At 41.5% G+C, this 19,429-nt stretch overlaps 1 protein-coding gene across 3 annotated transcripts in view; it reads left to right on the top strand.

Moving 5' to 3' along the window:
• The window catches only part of vwde (von Willebrand factor D and EGF domains), a 30,307-nt gene that overhangs the window by 7,812 nt on the left and 3,066 nt on the right, over positions 1–19,429 (top strand). The window contains exons 1-25 of one of the 3 annotated variants that reach the window (XM_079693145.1): positions 1,623–1,808; positions 3,659–3,849; positions 5,195–5,426; positions 6,070–6,144; positions 7,243–7,472; positions 7,915–8,004; positions 8,252–8,399; positions 8,501–8,715; positions 8,834–8,907; positions 9,106–9,379; positions 9,597–9,793; positions 10,408–11,255; positions 11,657–11,793; positions 12,469–12,633; positions 13,072–13,176; positions 13,505–13,619; positions 14,277–14,527; positions 15,561–15,780; positions 16,062–16,199; positions 16,372–16,584; positions 17,169–17,516; positions 17,843–17,938; positions 18,338–18,433; positions 18,527–18,622; positions 19,328–19,423. In XM_079693145.1, the coding sequence (XP_079549271.1) occupies positions 1,727–1,808; positions 3,659–3,849; positions 5,195–5,426; positions 6,070–6,144; positions 7,243–7,472; positions 7,915–8,004; positions 8,252–8,399; positions 8,501–8,715; positions 8,834–8,907; positions 9,106–9,379; positions 9,597–9,793; positions 10,408–11,255; positions 11,657–11,793; positions 12,469–12,633; positions 13,072–13,176; positions 13,505–13,619; positions 14,277–14,527; positions 15,561–15,780; positions 16,062–16,199; positions 16,372–16,584; positions 17,169–17,516; positions 17,843–17,938; positions 18,338–18,433; positions 18,527–18,622; positions 19,328–19,423 (4,732 nt within the window). In that variant the 5' untranslated portion in view covers positions 1,623–1,726. Of the gene's footprint in view, positions 1–1,622; positions 1,809–3,658; positions 3,850–5,194; positions 5,427–6,069; positions 6,145–7,242; positions 7,473–7,914; positions 8,005–8,251; positions 8,400–8,500; positions 8,716–8,833; positions 8,908–9,105; positions 9,380–9,596; positions 9,794–10,407; positions 11,256–11,656; positions 11,794–12,468; positions 12,634–13,071; positions 13,177–13,504; positions 13,620–14,276; positions 14,528–15,560; positions 15,781–16,061; positions 16,200–16,344; positions 16,585–17,168; positions 17,517–17,842; positions 17,939–18,337; positions 18,434–18,526; positions 18,623–19,327; positions 19,424–19,429 lie in introns of those variants that run through there. The other 2 variants (XM_079693144.1, XM_079693146.1) reach the window with 2 other exon arrangements.

Here is a 19,429-nt window from a genome sequence, read left to right as displayed (position 1 = left end):
TTTAAAGAAAGGTTTCACTTCAGCAGATTTTTGTTCTCTCTACTTTAGAGTTAGTTTCTCAGTTTGAACAAGCTAAATATTTTATTATCTTGATAAATGTTTAATAATTTCACTCTCTTTACAGGCAAAATTATGGTGCTGGTAACGGCCTATGAATACAAAATATATTCTTTCCCCATCTTTGGCTCTGGGAAATGTTGGTGGGCATATTTTCATTATTATCTCAATTTAAAAAGCAAAATGAGTAACCACAAGATAATAATAAGCAAATCAAATGTTTAGTATTAGCCCTAAATTGCTCTGTGAACATATTTGAGACAACATCTGGATAGCTGTTTATATTTGACTGTATTCTCACAGTGATTTGAAGACTGCATCTCATCAATCGTTTTAGCTTTTATATTAGCATAACTGACCCAAATAACCCATTGTACACCGTATTCCTGGCTTATTCTGCTACTCTTATTCAATAGTTTTCAACAGGACGATCCGCTCCAGCTCCTCTGGTACTGCCAGTGAAACTCTATATGTGAGTAGCCTGGATGAGTAAAACCGTGAGAAGGGAAACGAGCTGTTTGGAAAGAACCCGACTGTGATATCTGGCTTATCCAAAATCCCACTTGTTGGCTGAAGCTGTTTCCCTGAAAAATGTAGCATGTGGCCCATCTGTTTAAGTGGTTTGGAGTGTTGACTTGTAAAATATAACTCCATGATTGGACCATCAGTCTGCTTTCCCCCTTCTTGAAACATAGAGTAAACATTGCAACATGCAGATCATTTTACAGGCTTACTGTAAGTTGATGCAGACAATTGATTTTATACAAGCTTTGAATAACAGAGCACCCAGTGATGAGTGTGGAAGTTGTCCATAATGTTTGAATAGTTAATGCTTGACCCTGGTTTGTCCCTTTTGATTATAATAAAAGTATAATTGAACCTTTGAACTGTGCCGTTATGTCGTTTTTCTGTGCATGCTTTTTGACCTTTCACCTTTTTCAATGAACATCCTGTCCTTTATATTTAAGCTTTTACTTTATGTCAAATGGTTTTACAGGTAATCCAGAATTCAACAGCACATTTTGAATCTCACCAATTGATGTATTGAGTGGCTTTGTATTATAGTACTGCATCATACAATATAAGGATATCTATTTGTATAGGTAAAAAGCACTCATTATTCAAAGTATTATACAAATGAAATGCAGTCAGAATACAATATATCCCTGGGAAAACAACTGAAGTAGCCTATCAAAAAAGCATACAATGGAAAGTCAGTATAAGTATGTCAACTTGCTAAAAAATATATAGGTATTGTAAATATTGGCTACTCACTCCCAGCTCTGGGTGAAAGAGATGTTCATTTTTCTCAGATCAACAAACAGATCTATACATATTTAGCTTTTTTAATTAAACCGATTAAACATTGTGATCTTTAAAAATAAGAGCTGCATCTTCATTGTGCTGTGACCCGTGCTGCTCAGCGGCAGATGTGTGCAGCTGTGTGGATGTTGGGGCACGCGGTTTATGCCCCTCCTAACGTGTGATGCTGCAGCTCGGCGCCTCTGATCAGCCTACAGCTTCTCCGATCACTCCCACCAACAGTGGCTTCAGCAAACATCAAGTTCCCCCGGAGTTCCTCCTGCTTCGCTTGTTTCTGACCGGATAACATCGGCTGCGCTCGGAGGGTTGGAGCTGTTTAGTTAGAAGATTGCGCGCTGGTCGCATCATGACGATGGGACTTGAAACCGTTTCCAAACTTCTTACGTGGGTTGTGTTTTTACTTCCTAACGCAATGCACGCACAAACAGGTAAGCGACCACCTCCAAGTAATTCAAAGATGTAATTTTAAACCGCGGTAAAGGAGTTGCGCAATCACTATTTCCAGAAATGTTATGGACATACAATTTGTTAAACTACTCTCTGCCGTTTCCCTCGGTAATTAAAACAATTCACACCAAAAGTGGGATTACAAATCGGATTTAATTACTGTATACCAAGGAGTTTAAAGTACTGAGCTTTCTCTTTGATTTGTTGTGTCCATTTGCCAAATAGAGGCTGACACCTTCTCATCCATCATGTCATCCAAGGCCACATACCTCCAAGTCTCATGGCCACAGTGTAAGGTATTGTGCTGTCATTGGAAACAGAGGGTCGCCACTCACTGACAGGTAGACAGGATGTGAACTCTCACAGTTCCTGTACAGCTGATCAGGACTGAGGCCACCAGGTGTTGAGAAGGAGGTCTCTCCATTGACAGCCTTCACAACTCCTGTGGTGTCATTCAGTGGCTCGTCTGCCTGTCACTCAGCACTGAGGCAGACTCAGTCAAAGTCACCATTAACTTGATCTCTGAGGCAACACAACTTATTAAAAGTTGGCTGATATTTCTGGGTCACAGCTTGGATATGTTTCTGGCTCTTCGCTCTGGCAAGCTAAAACTACTGTGTTATGTCAGAGGTTGCCTTGGCATGTTCCTCGACAAAGATTTTCAGGTTTTATTTTATTGGCTGTTCTATCCCAAACAGCTTAAACTGTGTGCTTTAGAGACATTAACCTGCTGACCTCAGTTCAACCTTTAGGAATTCCTTTCACTCCATTAAAGCTTCGAAAAAGATGTCTATCATTTTGATTAGATTTTTCTGTGTAAAACACATTACTTTAGAGTTATTCAAAGAAAAAGTTTCCCTCCTGATTTAAATTAATTTGACCTCAAATTGACAAGTTAAAGTCTTCGCAACATTCCTATGACAAGCTTTAGAACGTTTCCAGCACGTTTTTACCACAACCTGATGAATACAAAGTGCCTTCTCCCCCTTAAATTACAACTCATGTGCAACCATATCTTAAACATCAGCAGTCACATCCTGCTGGCTCCCTTGTGCTGCTGTTTAAGGTTATGTTATTATATTATTAAGGCTCTGGTTATCATAATAGTTTAAAGAGCAGAGAGAAGATGGGGGGATTTATATGTTGTAGTTAACACCAGTGGACAGCAGTTGTAATACCTCAAAACCTTACCTTGACGTCCATTAGTAGACTCACAGGTTTATTTATATACTTAATGCCAATAAGTGGTTCCAAATTCAAGCAACAAGGTGTTGAGAATGAAGTCTGTCTATCGGCAGCTTTGACAGCTCCTGTGGTCTCTCTCAGTACCTTGTCTGCCTGTCACTGGCAGACTCAGGCAGACTATCACCTTTCACTTAAACTCTCAGAGCCCGAAAACGTGGTGCAGTGCACAGAAGCTCGCTGTACTTGTTAGTTACAGCTCGGCTATTTGTCTTCCTCTCTGCTTTCATCTTAATGGCCATTTGCTTTTACGACATGTTTGAACCTATAACTATAAAACTAGCTATAACTATAAATGTTACATATTTGATGGTCTTTTTCATATCTGCTACATTTTTCTCTCCTTTTTCAGTGAATGTATCCATAACCTGATCTGATAATATCATGCATTCCACAGTTCTCATTTCAGTGCATTTTATGGTCTGTGTGTAAGCTTTTCAATTCAAGATTTGTATCTTGAACACAGAGGAACTGGGCAGTGGGTTTGGGTTTCCACACTTCACTATTTGTTCTGTAGAAAGCTGTACATATATTGGTACAATATATTGGTAGTGCTTACTGTATTCTGTCTCTCTACCTGGACTTGCAGAGCTTCCTCCGGAGTGTGTGTCCGGGGGCCACTCCATCCTCCAGGACCCCTACCGCAGCACCACCTTCAGCTCCAGCTGGGTGCAGCAGTCGGCCCTGCAGGAGTTCATCTGTGACCACTCCCTCTCCCCGGGCTGGTACCAGTTTCAGATCTTTGATAAGCCAGCCAGCATGCCCACCGAGTGTGTGGAGGTAAATTATTTACATACACCGATTTAATTAAGTTTAATTCACCGTAAAACATCCCTTGGTTTTCATGCATGTATTATATTATACAAATTAAACAGCAAAGCTCTAACTACATGTTGGGCTGGTAGGTGGATTTAAAATTGAACAGAGCCAAACAAGCTGTGTTCTGCCTTTAGTCTAAGCTAATCGTACCTTTAGATGGCTTTAGCATCATATTTAGCATACAGATATCAAAGTAGTATTGATCTTCTCATCTAACTGTCAAAGCCCTGAACCACTGAATTTCCAAATATCTCTTGACATGTATTCTGCTGTTCTCTACATCTGCAGGATTTGCTGGACTGAAACTTCAGCAGTCATTTTGCTTTGTTTGTAGTTTCACCTCATCAATCGTGGGCTTAAGATACTTAGTCAGGGACTCCAAACTGTCAAACTTTGATCTACAATTTCACCTCTCTAACCCTTCAGCTGCTTTAGCTCATCATCTGCAGCGAAGATGTGGTGATTGTGACATACAAAAGGTATATTTTATGTTGACCAGCTGCAAAGCATTTCCTTACAAATGGGTTTAAAGAGAGGGTTTTCTGTCTTGCAAAGACAATATAGTCCGTTCGCTCTGATTTGTGGGACTTTCTTTTGCAGATATATTGTGTGAAATCGCACTAAATCAATTGCAAGTCAGACTCCAGGAATCCAAGTTTTTCTTAACCAACTTTGACCTCAGTAAAGGTCACACAATTCTCATGACCCCCGCATTTTGATTTAATCAAGTCAATAACTTTGGTGTTCTCTTTTTTAGGGAAGCATGTGGTGAACGAGGGCTGATATATTCCAAATGTTTGATTTAGCTTTGTTAATTCAAACATCAATTACTTCAGAATCTCTAACTCCCAATCTGTGATCTCATGTATGGAAACTCTCTGTCCTCTCCTCAGACTTTGTGTCAAAAATGTATTTGTTCGTGTTTGCGTGCATGAATACAAATGCATTTGAGGACACACACATGTATGTTTGTTTGTTTGTGAGTACACATTTTTGAAGGACAGTGCAAGGAGAGCTGGAATGTGTCTCATCCTGCGGGAGTCCAGCTGTGATGCAAAATCCATCCAAAGTGTCAGCTTCCCTCTGCCTTCCCAGGCATCGCTGCTCACCCTGGGTGATGGATAGACTCAGGAGTGGGTGAAGCAGGGGAGAGAGGATCGCTGTGGACATGTGTGACATTATAACCACCTTTGGTCCAACATGCAAAGACTACACCTTTTCCATTTGTCCTTATTATTCTAAGAACACTAAAAGCTTTAATTAATATGCCCCATGTTCTCCTCTCTATCTCTTTCTGAACATCCAGGTGAACCACTGTGGGACTCAGGCTCCTGTGTGGCTGTCCCTGGCTGAAGGTGAGGCCCTGCCGGGGCCCCTGGAGGTGAGGCAGCTGATGGCCTGCGCTGCCTGGCAGCTTTTCCCAGGCACCGGCAAAGACTGCTGCATGTTCCGCATCCCGGTCACCGTGCGCAACTGTGGAGACTTCTATGTTTACCTGCTACAGCCAACGCAGGGATGCATGGCATACTGCGCTCAGGGTATGTCCGGACAAATAGTCCATTCTTTTCTCATTATTTTCTCTTAGAGCGATAGTGTTTACAAGCTGTTTCAAGAATGAACCTCTCATTTTTGCACCCTTACACACTTCTGTGCTGTCAGACGGTTTGTCAGGTTAAGTTTGGTATAAAGAGAGAAGTTTGTAAAATACATGGAACTGCTCATAACAAGGTCTGTGGATTATCTTGAGTAACAATGTCATCATTTCTTGGAAAGAGACATTGGTGTCAAGTTTTTCAAATGTATTTCCTTGGTGCTTTGGGCTCCATGAACCAACTTTCATCTAGTTCCATTATATCAGAGAGAGGGCAGAGATCTCAACTAGCACTAGAAAATAAACTATTTGTTTCATGTTATGATGAGGTTGTGTTACTATCATTCGAACATGATACCACAGTGCCACCATAGGCAGGAAACAACATTATGCTCAACATTATCCTCTTGAGAATAAGACAAGATTAATCAGAGTAAGGCTTCAACTTGGTTTTGAGGATATACATCAAGACTTTTCAGACAAAAGAATCCTAGAGTCACTGCTCTTCAAGGAAGAAGAATCTATTATGTTATTAATGTTGATTAATACATGTAACTGATGGTGTTATTGCTTTCCTATTTATCTAACAGAGATGTCGGACACGTCACCCGCAGCGTCGCCGAGCTGTGGCCCTGACGAGGTTCATGTTGATGGAACATGTAAAAGTGAGAATCCTGCTGCTGTGTTTATGGCTTACGCTTGTCTCCTCGTGTTAGGTCAAACACCAAAACAATCAGGAGGTCAGGGAGTTGCCATGCGGTCAGGAATGCACTGGCGGCCCCTCACCGCTCCTCTTAATGAGCTGAGCATGTGTCCCGGCGTCCGCTGGGCCTCGTCTCTATGGCGACAGCCCTCAGACAGGTTGTGAATTACGCCAAGGCAGGTTTTAGGAAGCTGGCAGAGGTGGAAAGGAGAAGGAAGGTTTATTCAAGAGATGAATGAAATGTCACTGTACGTTATAAGATTCAATAACTTGTTTCATACATAATAACCCAGTTTTCTATGATTTCCTGGCTCTCTTTCTAGATTTAAATTCAGACAGCAGCGCTTTCTGAATATGTTTTGTATAAAACTGCTCACTTTTATGAATTCATGTTCCTCAGCTTAAGTTATTGTCCTCTACTTACAGGTTTGCTGGGTAACACCTGGGTCAACAACACTGTGTAACTCAAAAATACATAAACACATTAACGAAATACTGTAGACAAAGTTCTCTCATACAGTACCATGGCTATTAACATGTTGCTAAAACAGCCTCCACACTTCTGTGAAGACCTTCCTCAAGATATCTGACTCTGAATGGTGTTGAGGTCAGGGATCTCTGCAAAAAACATTACTTTGTTTAACTGGCTTTAGTGCACAATGTTGTGTTTCAACAGGGAAAAAGCCTTTCAGTTGCCACGAGGTATAACCTTAATTAGAAGTCAACTTAAACCAACTTGCATGAATAGGCCTTATGCAGACAGGGTGCCCACATACTGTTGGCCTTAACTACTGTATAGCTAAACCAGTAGTAAGGTTGGAAAGGCATCCTGTGGGTGAACATACCCTTTTATGAGCCTTGATCTTTGTTTGACATAGGAGTATGTACATTTACTATACAATGTGTACAGTACAGTATATAGGCCTTGATTTCTTAATTAGGGCTGTATTGGCTTCCTTTTCCACCTCTGTTGTGAGAGAAATCTGTGCATATGTATACTTTAAGCTAAAACATATGGTCCACTGACTCATCCACCTACTCTTTGTTCTTTCTCCATCAGCAAAGCAGCCTCCCACTCCATCAGCACCAGTGGTTGTCTCAGAGGTGGCAGGAAAGTCGGTGTTCCTGAAGTGCAGCTTTGGCAGCAGCTCCAACAGCTCCCTGGGATACGTGGTGGCCTGGTCCCGCCTCTCACCTGAGGGCAGGAAGGAGGAGCTCAAACAGGAGACCACCCTCCAGACCTTCGCCTTTATCGAGCTGGACGGCTTCAACCTCCGTCTGGGGGACAAGGTCTGGTTCAGAAGCTCAATGTGTTTCACTTGTAGTTTTAAAAGTGGACTAAAAGTCGTTTCCCAAAAAATCAAGCCCATTTATTTAGCAAAATACATGAAAAGTAATAAACAGTGCAGTTTCAGGAAAAGTAACACATATACATCAGAATGTTTATAGACATCATTCAATAATAAACAAAGGCTATTAAAGCTAATACTTAACCTTTACTCCTGAAATGGTCCTGACTTTTTTCATCATAGGATTACAACAATTAGGAAATAGGAATAATCAAGGACTGTCTTCCCTTTTATATGCTGCATGGTTACTTCCACTTTCTCTTTCCCTCTCTATTTCGCTCGCTATCTTTCTACCCCTATCCCTGTCTCTGTTTTCCCCCCTTTAAAATGGAGGCATAATTGTTTTGATTTAAAAAACGTATCAAATCCTCTCCCTCTCTTAGATCTACTGTTCGAGCTCCAGTTTCTTCTTGGACTCGCCTAACATCCGTGGTGCTTCAGTGGAAAGTCTGGAGTTCTTTGCCGGGATTAGGGTATATCACAGTAATCTCAAATTGTCTATGTGTGGTGCCTCTTGATGAACAGTATGTGTTTGACCACGACATTATCTTTGCAATATAGAGAGATACATCTGTGCACTTGTTTGTTTTTGCATACGTGTCTGTGTGTTTTAATGATATTCCTGTTAAAACCTGCCTAAATCCTCTCCCTCTGAATGTAATGTGTTCGTGATTCACATTGTTTAAGAGGGCTGATCAGTTTAATACCTGTTTTGTGCAGCTGAGACCAGAGGTGAGCAGTGTGTCTGAGGACGGGAGGCTGTATGAGCTGCTGGTGGAGAGCACAGTTCCTGTCCCGTGTCTGGAGGAGTCGTCCTCCTCTGCAGAGCCGTGCACTCTGTCTTTACAGCTCAGCACCAGCAGCAAAGGTGAGAACTCAGAGCAAGATAACAATCATAGAGTTTATTTTTCCATTTTCTGTTATACCATCATGAAAATAACTACTATATTTCCCCCTGTTTTGTTGCAGATGACGGTTTGTTGGGTGCAGATCTGTCTCTCTCATCCTGTATGGTGCATCTGTCCCGGGGCCCCTGTACAGACGGGGTTTGCAGCCGAGCTCTGATCCACTTCAGCCCCGTCACTGACTTTCATAAAGACAGCAACAGGACGACTCAGATCTCTGTTGAATCTATCGTCACACAGAATTCTCTGTGGAATGGATACTCACCTGAACCAGTTGAGGTAAACAGATGATGTTGTCCCGGTGAAATTTGAACACATGTTATTAAACTTGTGATTATTAATTCCTGAGGTTTGGATTTGTATTCATATAAAAGAGAAAATGTATTTGTCATTCCAGATAACTGTGAAGGATGTCCCTTCAGCGTTCTGCTACTCCTTCACTGATCCTCACATTATCACATTTGATGGCAGGTACATCAGTCTCTTGTTAGGTTAAAAAGGAAATTGATTTAATCTGTATTCTAAACTGTTCCACATACACTTCAATAGATTGAATTGTATGTGGAAGTTTTAAATTGTCAATAGTGAATGCATTGTTCCACAATAATATCTAAGGGTCAATACAAATTAGGGGTCATCCATTTTGTGAATATTTTTCTTGTTTTACAGGCCCTATGAGAACTACCAAGTCGGCACTTTTGTCCTCTATAAGAGCACTTTGAGGCCCTTCGAGGTCCATGTTCGTCAGTGGGAGTGTGGCAGTGTGGTGCACGCCACCTCGTGTGTGTGTGGATTCGTGGTGCGGGACGGCGGCGATGTCATCGCTTTTGACATGTGCAACGGAGAAATGGGTGAAACCAAACCTCACCTGTCGGTGAAGAACAGAGACCTGACCAAGAGCGGCATTCGCATCACAGAGTCCTACCAGGGCCGCAAAGTCACGGTGAGGACCGAGTCAGACACTGAATATAATGAATGTTAAACAGCCTCTGCAAAACTACAGAGCACTACCAGCTATTTGTTTATTGAGGTTTATCTATTCACAAAAAGTCATAAAAAATCTGACAAACTCATCCAAAATCTAGCTGGATCTTTCGTTTTGGAGAAATCACATGCGTTCTGTCTTCATTTGATTGTCCTGAATCTTTACCTGTTCGCAGATCACCTTCTCGTCAGGAGCATTCGTTCGTGCAGACGTCTCAGACTGGGGGATGAGTCTCACGCTGAGAGCTCCCAGTTCAGACCGGGGCCACACTGAGGGTCTGTGTGGGACCTACAACGGCCAGCCAGCTGACGACCTCCACTCAGCAGGAGGCGCCATACTGGAGCATCTGCCTGCTTTTATCTCAGAATGGAGGTCAGTAATTTGAACAGTGAAGTATGGGTCAGCTTACACAAAAGCTTTGATAGTTGATGCTCGGAGCAATTCTTCCAAGAATGCCTCTGGCATGTTAAAGGACAGAATGGAGAGATAGGAGGTCATTTAAGGTCATTCATATATGAATGTAAATTACTATTTATTTTTAGGTAGAAAAATATATTGCAAATTGTTAAGGGATTGTTTGTAATGTTTGCGTTTCGTTTAAGGTTGTTAATAGGATGACTATCTTGTTTCTTCGTACTTCAATTTGGATTCAGAAGTCTGGAAACTATTGTGAAGTATTAGCTCTTGAGCTAAGCACATATTTTTGCTAACTAACTTTTCAGGATGCCCTTTCAAATAGTCATACTGGTGCCTTTTACAAAGCTTTGTTCTAGCATACATCATCTCGAAAAAAGACCTAGCATTATGGTTTCTGTAACCAAAAACCAGGGGCCACAAAGTTTCAATTTGGGTCATAAATGGAATACTTGTACATTTCTTAGAGAGTCTGCCCTTGTCATACAGGGCCTCTTACTGTATATCAATCAGAGAGCCTCCTGTCAAACCCTGTTTCATCCTTCCTGACGTCTCCTCCTTCCCTCTGTCAGGCTTCCCCCTGGCAGTAGCCTGTTTGACACCGTGCCATCCCATCTGAGCACACCGAGCCCCCGCAAGTACTGTAACTGCCAGTCGGGGCCCCGCCTCACATCTTCCAGAGCCCGATCTCGATCAGTCACCTCCACCGACTCCTTCTGCTCTCATCACGGCAACGTGAACCTTCAAAGTGTCATCCCCACTCTGGACGTCACAGCCGAGTACATCAGCTCGGTGGAACTACTCAAAGGCGGAGGAAGCGACAGACAGCCGCTGCCTCCAGGTCAATCCAGTCAAACCCCCCAGGACAGAGGCAGTAACTCTCAGCCACGTGAGAGAAGTTTCTCCCTGCGAGCCTCCATAGATGGAGCTTCGATCCACCGTTACATTTCGAACTCTTCTCACCAAAGTCTCAGCCAGTCTGATCTGGAGGGCTTCTCCTACTTTTTCCCAGAGGACCACGAAGCAGCAGCTCAAACAGACTCTCCTCTAACGTGGCCCTCACCTTCTGGCCTGACGGAGCAGCAGGCCAGGACTCAGTGTCAGCAGGTGGTGGCCGGCTCCAGCATAGCTTTGGGATGCGGCCGCCTTTTAGAAGAGGCAATAATAAGCCGCGTGGAGGCCATGTGTGTTACTGACCTACAGCTGAAAGATGACCAGTCATGGCTGAATGCTACTTTACCACTGTTGGAAAATGAGTGTGAGAGGAGGCTGATAGAGGAGAGGAGTAGAGAAGAAGAGTTCGAGGATGTTCTGGCTGTCCTCAAATGTCCCAATCTATGCAACGGGAACGGCCAGTGCTCAGAGTGGGGTTGTGTCTGCTTCCCAGGATTTGGATCATATGACTGCAGTGTGCTGTCTGGTAAAATACTACTCATACACTGACACACTGGTTCTAGAGAGGTACAGTTACACACATTTTGTTTCTACTGGATTGGAGCGCTTCAAATATCTATAACAATATAATAATAATAATAATAATAATAATAATATATATACTTTAAATTGAGCTACACCTTCACCAAAAGAACATTTTAAGGCATCGCTATGTCAAATATCCTAACTGTAATACATGTATCAGTTACTTGAAGACATCTATTTTTTTCTACAGAACAACTGTAATAATAATAATAATACATTTTATTTCTAAGCGCTTTTTCATGTGCTCAAAGACGCTTTACAGTGCAAGATACATGGGTTGTGATTTTCAATACATTCTCATGTCTAACAGTTTATGCACTTTTTGTTGTTGATATTGTGAAGACCAGATCCCAGAGATCACTGAGCTGGAGAAGGAGGGTCTCTGTGACGTGCGACAGGAAGACTGCTCCACCATCCAGGTCTACGGTCAAGGCTTCAAGGACTCCTACGAGCTCAAGTGTGAGTTTGTTAAAGAAAAGGTACACAGCTTTTCAGCCTCTTTTTCCATTCTTTTTTCCATCCTTGTTTACACATTGTCTTTGCTATGCAATCATCCTCTTGTCTGAACATATTTTTAAAGCTTCAAGTTTTACAATATTTTCTTTTCTTGACACATGGAAGAACAATTGAGAGAAATTCAGTTTGCATGTGTTATTGATTCTGATTAATGCTTACAATGTTTGTTTTTTTACAAATAAGGAGTCCAATCCAGAGAGTGGGGGAAGTGTTTTTATCAGACTACTTTGTTTGGCACATTTATGCAACTTTCATTTGTCTTTTCTTCATGCATTTAATACTTAAAAGAAAATATCCCTTCAATGTAAAAATACAAGCTATTTGGATATAATTCCACTTCACCTGCTTACACAGCACAAAATATCTGGCAGTTAACATGGGGATATAAGCACGACACGGACTGAGGCTGTTATATACATCTAGTGATGTAGTGGGGATGGTACTGCGTGGAAATTCTTCACTATACAATACAATAAATCCAAATTGTTGACGTAGGTATCTTCACAGGCTGCTAACCCCTTGCATCAAGTATAAACCATTTCAGCCTTCATGCCCTTTTATCAATTCCCTATTCTGATCCTGTCATCTCATTACTTTTGCATCTCTTATAACTCCCTCCCTCTGTGTCTCCTGTGAAGTTTGAAGATTGGCAGTGGGTTCTGGACGAGCCCCAGTCAGTCCCAGCCGTTTTTCTGGATACGACAGCTCTGGAGTGCAAGCTCCCCCTAGAGGACAGCCGGGGTCCTGCAGGCCTGGACCTGGAAACAGCATCACACAGACCCCTGGCCCGCTTGCAGATCAAAGTTAGTCACGTCTCCAACCATTTCTGTAATGCACAGCACAGCCTCGAGCACTTTTCAAAACCTCAGAATTAGCATCAAACTTAAGTCATACAGATGAGAAGGTTTGCTGGAGGTCTTCTCCAGCTCTGACATGATTTAGGAGGAATATACTTAGATTAATTGATTATTTACTCAATATGATAATAATTTTACAGCAGTAAGAACATGTAAACATTTTTGGTAACATTTATCACTAAGAAGGATCTCCCTAGAATCAAATCAAGAAAAAAAAGAATCAAAGAGACATTTTTCACAGACTTTAAAGAACTGTATTGAAATATATGAGCAGTAAAACATTACTAAATGTGAGCAAAAACAGTTAATCTCTCTACAGTTCAGTTTATTTGTTTAATGCCTTTTCCCAGTGATCCACAGTAATCACGCTTCTGCTGATGGCAGGTTTCCAATGATGGCTACAGCTACAGTAACGCCAAGATTCTGACTCTGTATGACGGAGCCTGCCAGATCTGCACCCTCGACACTGAAGTCCTCTGCACCCTGAGGGTAAGACAGCCTTCCAAAAAGTGATATTAATTTAATACATTGAGCCAATCTGAGCCTCTGCCAACAAGCCATTCAAATACATTTTTGTCCTGCAGTTTATTTTTACAGATCTATGTTTTCTTCTAAATGTTTAACAAAATACTTGTAGCATGTTTAGCAAGTATCTTACAGAAATGCCTTATTATTCTGCTGCCATGTTATGCACATACGTACATATACAGTACCTATGTAGCTCACTGTAGTAGGTCTTGGTTGAGTGATATATTTTAATGTTTCAAAGAATAATAAACACTGAACACAATTTTTATTTATTGTCCCTGCCTCCCAGGAGAAAAGGTGCAACATTGACGGCCTGTGTTACAGTGAGGGAGACCCCAATCCCAGCAGCCCTTGCCTCACATGTCGCCCGGACTCGTCCAAACACACATGGTCCATAGCAGAGAGTATGTATATCGTTTCTCATCTGGTCCCTCTCACAGCACAAGAAGTCTAGAATATAATGTATATTTTAAGATGAAAAAGTTTGTGATGTGTCACTTCCTCAGTAGAGTTGAGGTTGGATAGCCATCACTGAGTTTTGTAGCTTGTATTTGCTCAGGGCTGTTGTGATCATCTGTCAGCAGCTCTGTGCAGATTGGAGCCATTGAAGTTGCTTTAGTCCCCTGGGCGCTGATATGAGGACAGCTTTACCTCATTGTTACACTTTCAGACCAACTTTGCTACTTTCACCTCAAGTAGGTCAAACAGTGCTCACTCCGTTCAGAAGAAATGACAGAATATGTAGAAGTTAAATCACTAATCTGTATCACAACGATAGAACGACACAGTGGGGATTATTGATAAGGATGATTCCAATGTTACTCCCTTGCTACACACCTGTAAAGTGTAGTGACTGAATCACTGCAGTATTGCTCCGCGATTGCATTGCCAACATCTGTCCACAAATACATACACAGAATCAAAAGATAAAAACAATCGCAGCTGCTAATATTTCCCTGGCCGATGTATATGTTTAAGCTTTGTCTGAAGGTATAGACTTCAGTGAATCCCACATTTTCAAGCTGTTTGTCACCCAGCACATCAATTGTGTTTCCCATCAGAGAACGAGCCTCCAGTGCTCCAGTCGTTGCCGTTTCATCTCCGATCCTTCCTAGGGGGGGATTTCATCTATCAGCTACAAGCTCGGGACCCTGAGGGCTCAGCGGTGCGCTTCACCCTGGAATCGGGCCCTGAAGGGTCATCTCTGTCTCCTGATGGGCTGGTGAGGTGGAGGACTGAAACTACAGACACACACACTCTTCAGTTTACAGTGACGGACGACTGCGACACTGAGACCAGAGCCTCCATACAGGTGATGTTTGTGTTTCTTTTCATTGTGTGACCTAAACATGTCTTACTTGATGAGTTCAAGTAGCGTACATTTGGACTGGATTTACGAGTCATGATTTAAATAAAATTCTCTGTTTGAATTATGTTATTATTATTATTATCTTCTGTTCTGGAGATGAATATAAAAGGAAAGATGTGGATGCTGTTTTTTCATTTGTTTTTATTATTTTATTATTTTGTTATTTTGTAATGTGTCTTTTGCAAATGTAAATTTATTTTCTTTTAATAAGGACTTAAAAAAAATACCTTTGGTCCATTAAATGAATAGATGATCCTTTAGTACAGTCAAATGTAACTTCTTATAAGCAGATTTATTACAGTCTATACTACGCAAGGGTTGAGAGTAAGTCATTTTACACAGGTATGTGAATTCTTGGGAGTCCAAAAAGTAACCCTTGTAGTCCAGAGAGCATTTGGCTCTCAATAGACAATTACTTGTAGCTTCCTCCACTAGAGGGAGCTGATGAAATGTATTTCTCTGCTCATGGCCCTTCTTTGTTTTGACAACTTAATAACTCAGTTTAAGCAGGCTTTGTGCTTAAGTAACAAAAACAAGTAAGATGTAAAAAACATTTAAAAATCTTTTTGATGTTTCATTTGTTTCATGTTAATGGGTATTGTTGTGCCACAATGCAATGCATACAGGCAATGAAAGAGCTGCTCACAGCTCCAAATGCAATTTAAGATTGGACAGAAAAGCACGAGAAACAATATTAACTCTTGAGAAAATGTGATCTTCTCTGTTGTAGAGATATGGTTTACTTAGAATAGCTTTTTCATTTTTATATTTACCCACATTTTCACCAAAGGGATATTTTTTCTTCATCTCTGTAGGCTATGTGTTCATCGATTTGTTTTCATATTTCCCTTCTTTAGTGTATTTGATTTCAGTCACTAGACAACAAGTGTTTTTTTTCTTGCGTGTGTTAGGATTTCCTCATGAGGGGTTGTTGTTCTTAGATTACAGACATGTTTATTTGTCCTCTTTCCTTCAGGTGTTTGTGCACTCCTGTGAATGTCTAAATGGAGCTTCCTGTGTGACCAACACCAACCTTCCTGCAGGCAGCGGGGAATACCTGTGTGTGTGTCTTGATGGATTTAAAGGTGAAAGGTGTGAGGTGGACGTTGACGACTGTAAACCCAACCCTTGTCGACTTGGCCGCTGCATTGACGGCTCCAACTCCTTCTCCTGTATCTGCCCTGCTGGAATGACAGGTAGGGATTACACTGCAGAGCTTTTAACGTCACGTATACAGTAACATTGATGGTTAACTAAGAAATTGGTTTAAGTATGGGTTGCATGGAGCCAGTTAGATACGGATACTGAGAGCCAAACGTTAAACTTCTGTACTTTTATCATGTTCAGGGTCAGTGTAGTAACAAGGTCATTTATTAGCCCTTCATTGAAGGAAATCTATCCCAATTTCTTCTCTTCTTTTTAAGTAATGTTATAATGTTTCAAATACATATTGACTGGTGTTTTTCTCTGCTTTCAGGCCATACATGTAGAGAAGATACAGATGAGTGCGTCTCACAGCCTTGTTTCCCTGGAGTGGGCTGTAACAACACGCTGGGCTCCTTCTTCTGTGGAGTGTGTCCACAAGGATACAGTGGTGACGGGAACATCTGCACACGTAAGTCTTCTAGCTTAAATGGAGGTTATTTAGTAGAATAAAATCATGGTTTGTTTTCATGCGTCTAAGAGCAAGAAAACTCAAAAGTTCTACTCCTGTCTTATTCTTTCTTTTGATTCATGCACATTTTTTTGTCGGCTTGAAGGCTGTTTTCATCCTTTTTGTTTCCAAGGAAACCAAGACTCTCCTCTCAAAGCATTGATGACACCAGCCAGAGTACTGAAGGTTTCATCGAGGCCAAAATCCTCGAGCCCGTCGCCCTGCTCCAGAAGGCCATGTCACCCCGGGGTTCAGTGTTTCCAGAGAACCCACGTCTCAGCGGGCTTTATCTGTGGACCGTGTCCTGCAGGTCTCCATGGAAATGGACGCACGTGCAAAGCTACAGGTAAGAGGGAAGTCATTATTTTTAAAAAAAACTTGAAACTGCGGCTTGTAAAATAAAAATGGTGATGACCGTGTATGCTCTGGGGTTTGAAATTGAACAGAAGGCTTTATTAAAAATATTTTTGAAAAATCCACAAGCAAGTTTGAAACACATTTGTTGTTTATCATATATATGTATCATTATATCTATATGTATCAATTTATGATATAGAATAGTTTCCATATATATGAATTTACATTACACTTATTTCTATGTGTAGGAGTGAAGGCTAATGGTATGCATAAAACCGGAAGAGCAACTAAAGGTTGAGAAAATTGGTTATTTTAGTTCCTCAAATTATTAATAATTTTTAAGGATAAGTAACAAAATTGAAAAAAGTCAAACAAAAGCTTTATTATGAATACTATGAACAGAAAGGGACGACATTGCTTTCCTTAAAATGGGGTAGTTTGGATGAATTGGATCTGTTGAACACCCTTCTGATTTTACAAAATGGCACGATCCAATGTTCTAATGTTGACAAACAGAGGCTAAATCTTTGTTAGATCTTTAAGTCATATCCTCTAACTCCCAGTATTTTCCAGGGCAGGGGACAATCACCAGGGGAGGAGATGGTCCTTTTCAAATCGTCAAATCAAATTCCAGCAAGGAAACAACTCCCACCTCCTCCTCTTCATCGTCCCCCGCCTCGCCCAGAAGACCCCCTGACAGCCGGAGACCAGAGGCCACCATGTCTAGTGTCAGGAGAGGTTATTTTGATGACAGAAAGACCAACCTCACCACTGTGCTGAAAGTGGAGTCTCCATCTCTCCATGTGACCTGTGCTGACTCTCCCTGCTCCCCCGGTGTTCCCTGTGAGCCCACCCTCACTGGATCCTTTAAGTGCAGCCGCTGCCCGTACGGCTACACCGGAGATGGAATCATATGTAAAGGTACCGACTGGCAACGTGAACATTTCATTTTGTGTTTATGACTATGATGTATGAACATACTTGTGCATGTTGCCACTATTGAGAAAAGGTTGTGGGTTTAAATTATCGAAGAAGAATTACATAAGCCCTCAATCTGCTTTTTTTTTTCTACCAACATTTAAAAGTGCCCACATTTATTCTAGCCACCATTGTTTGGGATTTCTTTTACAGGACACATTATCTAAAGAGGCGATTAGTTGTTTCAGTCTAACTTCTTAGTGCATTAGAGTGGAATGTTTTCCCATCGTATGTGCATTTCTACAAGTATCCGTGTCATTTGATTTCAGCTGTTTGCAGGTACCAGTGTGGGAGGAACATGGCGTGCACTCTGCCCAACACCTGCACCTGCATGGAAGGCTACACTGGATACAACTGCCATATTGGTAAGATTATGTTTATTATTGTGCTGGAAACAAATCTATCAGTGTCAATAAATGGCGATATACCGGCGGCATTATCACGCTTTATTTGCATATATTTTAATGTTTGTAGAGGAAGAGCCGTGAATGTGATTACTGTAGCATTGGGAATGAATTACGATATATTTATTGCCTTTTCACTGTGTTGCTAAATGTGTCACTAGTAGTGGATAAGGCCCTGAGGACAAAGTAAAGCGATCTGATTGTTCCACTTCCAGTATCACTCTTGTTGGCACCTCGGCAACTTACAGTGTTATGATAGTTAAACCTTGGAGCACTCTGCATGCTGTCATGGCACATTACTGTTAAATCACCTCTGAGGACTTGGCTCATTTATCTGTGTCTAATTTTGTTGCCACTCAGCCGTGTGTCGACCTGACTGCAAAAACCAGGGGAGGTGTGTGAATCCTAATGTGTGTGAATGTCCTGCGGGCTACAGCGGGCCCACCTGTGAGGAAGGTAACCTGAGCTCATATTCACACCTGTCTAACATGCTGACACGCACAGAATACTGATGTGAGTCCTTGTGTTGTTTCGTGTCGGTGTGTGTAGCAAGCTGTGAGCCACCTTGTCAACATGGAGGCACATGTTTGGCCAGAAACCTGTGTACCTGCCCCTATGGATATGTGGGACCCAGATGTGAAATCAGTGAGTTGTTATCATAACACTTTGAGTGGGTGAAACATTTTGTGATGTGCAAACAGTTTGTATTAAAGTTGTAGTCTCTGAGATTTACGGCGCTGTCTGTAAGTAGTCAATTGCATTTTTGTATCCCTCAGTGCCTGGACGGAGGCATTATGTTTTCAGTCTGTCTACTTACCTGATTCAGCTAGTCCCATTTTCATTATTGCCATACCTCAGGACAAGTGAGGCAATGTCTTCACATTTGTCATAAATATCCACTTGGCCCAAGGAGGAACTGAAAAAGATTTTGGTGTTAAATGGTTAAGGCCACTGAGAACACACAAAACACTTTTTGGCCGTACCTCCATTCATCTGATAATTTGGACAATTTCACACAAATTTCCAAGAGCATAAAATGATGAGGTGGCGGTATTTATGACATGGATAGGCATAAAACTACGAGGCAGTAATTCTAGTTTGCTGTAAATCAAATGAATTGCACTGAAACAGTCATGTTGACTTCAAAGACATTGACCATTGAGGGAATATTTGAACATTAAAGGGAATATCAAAATGTACTTTCTTATGGAGATTCAGATGAGATTAACAATACCACTCGTGATCACCTGTACATCAGCAGCAGGCTTTAATAATGTGATTTCATTTCCGGTCATTACCTTTGAGTGGTCTGCACATTTAGAATTGTCAATAATGATTTATCTGTTTCAGTGGTTTGTAATAGGCACTGTGAAAATGGAGGAGAGTGCATTTCTCCTGATGTCTGCGAATGCCAACCAGGCTGGTACGGACCCACATGTTACTCAGGTACAA

The sequence above is a fragment of the Notothenia rossii genome, assembly GCF_949606895.1.
Source record: "Notothenia rossii genome assembly, chromosome: 7".
Lineage (NCBI taxonomy): Eukaryota > Metazoa > Chordata > Actinopteri > Perciformes > Nototheniidae > Notothenia > Notothenia rossii.
The sequence above is the reverse complement of the archived record's forward strand: the minus strand, read 5'-3'. Positions and strand labels throughout refer to the sequence as shown.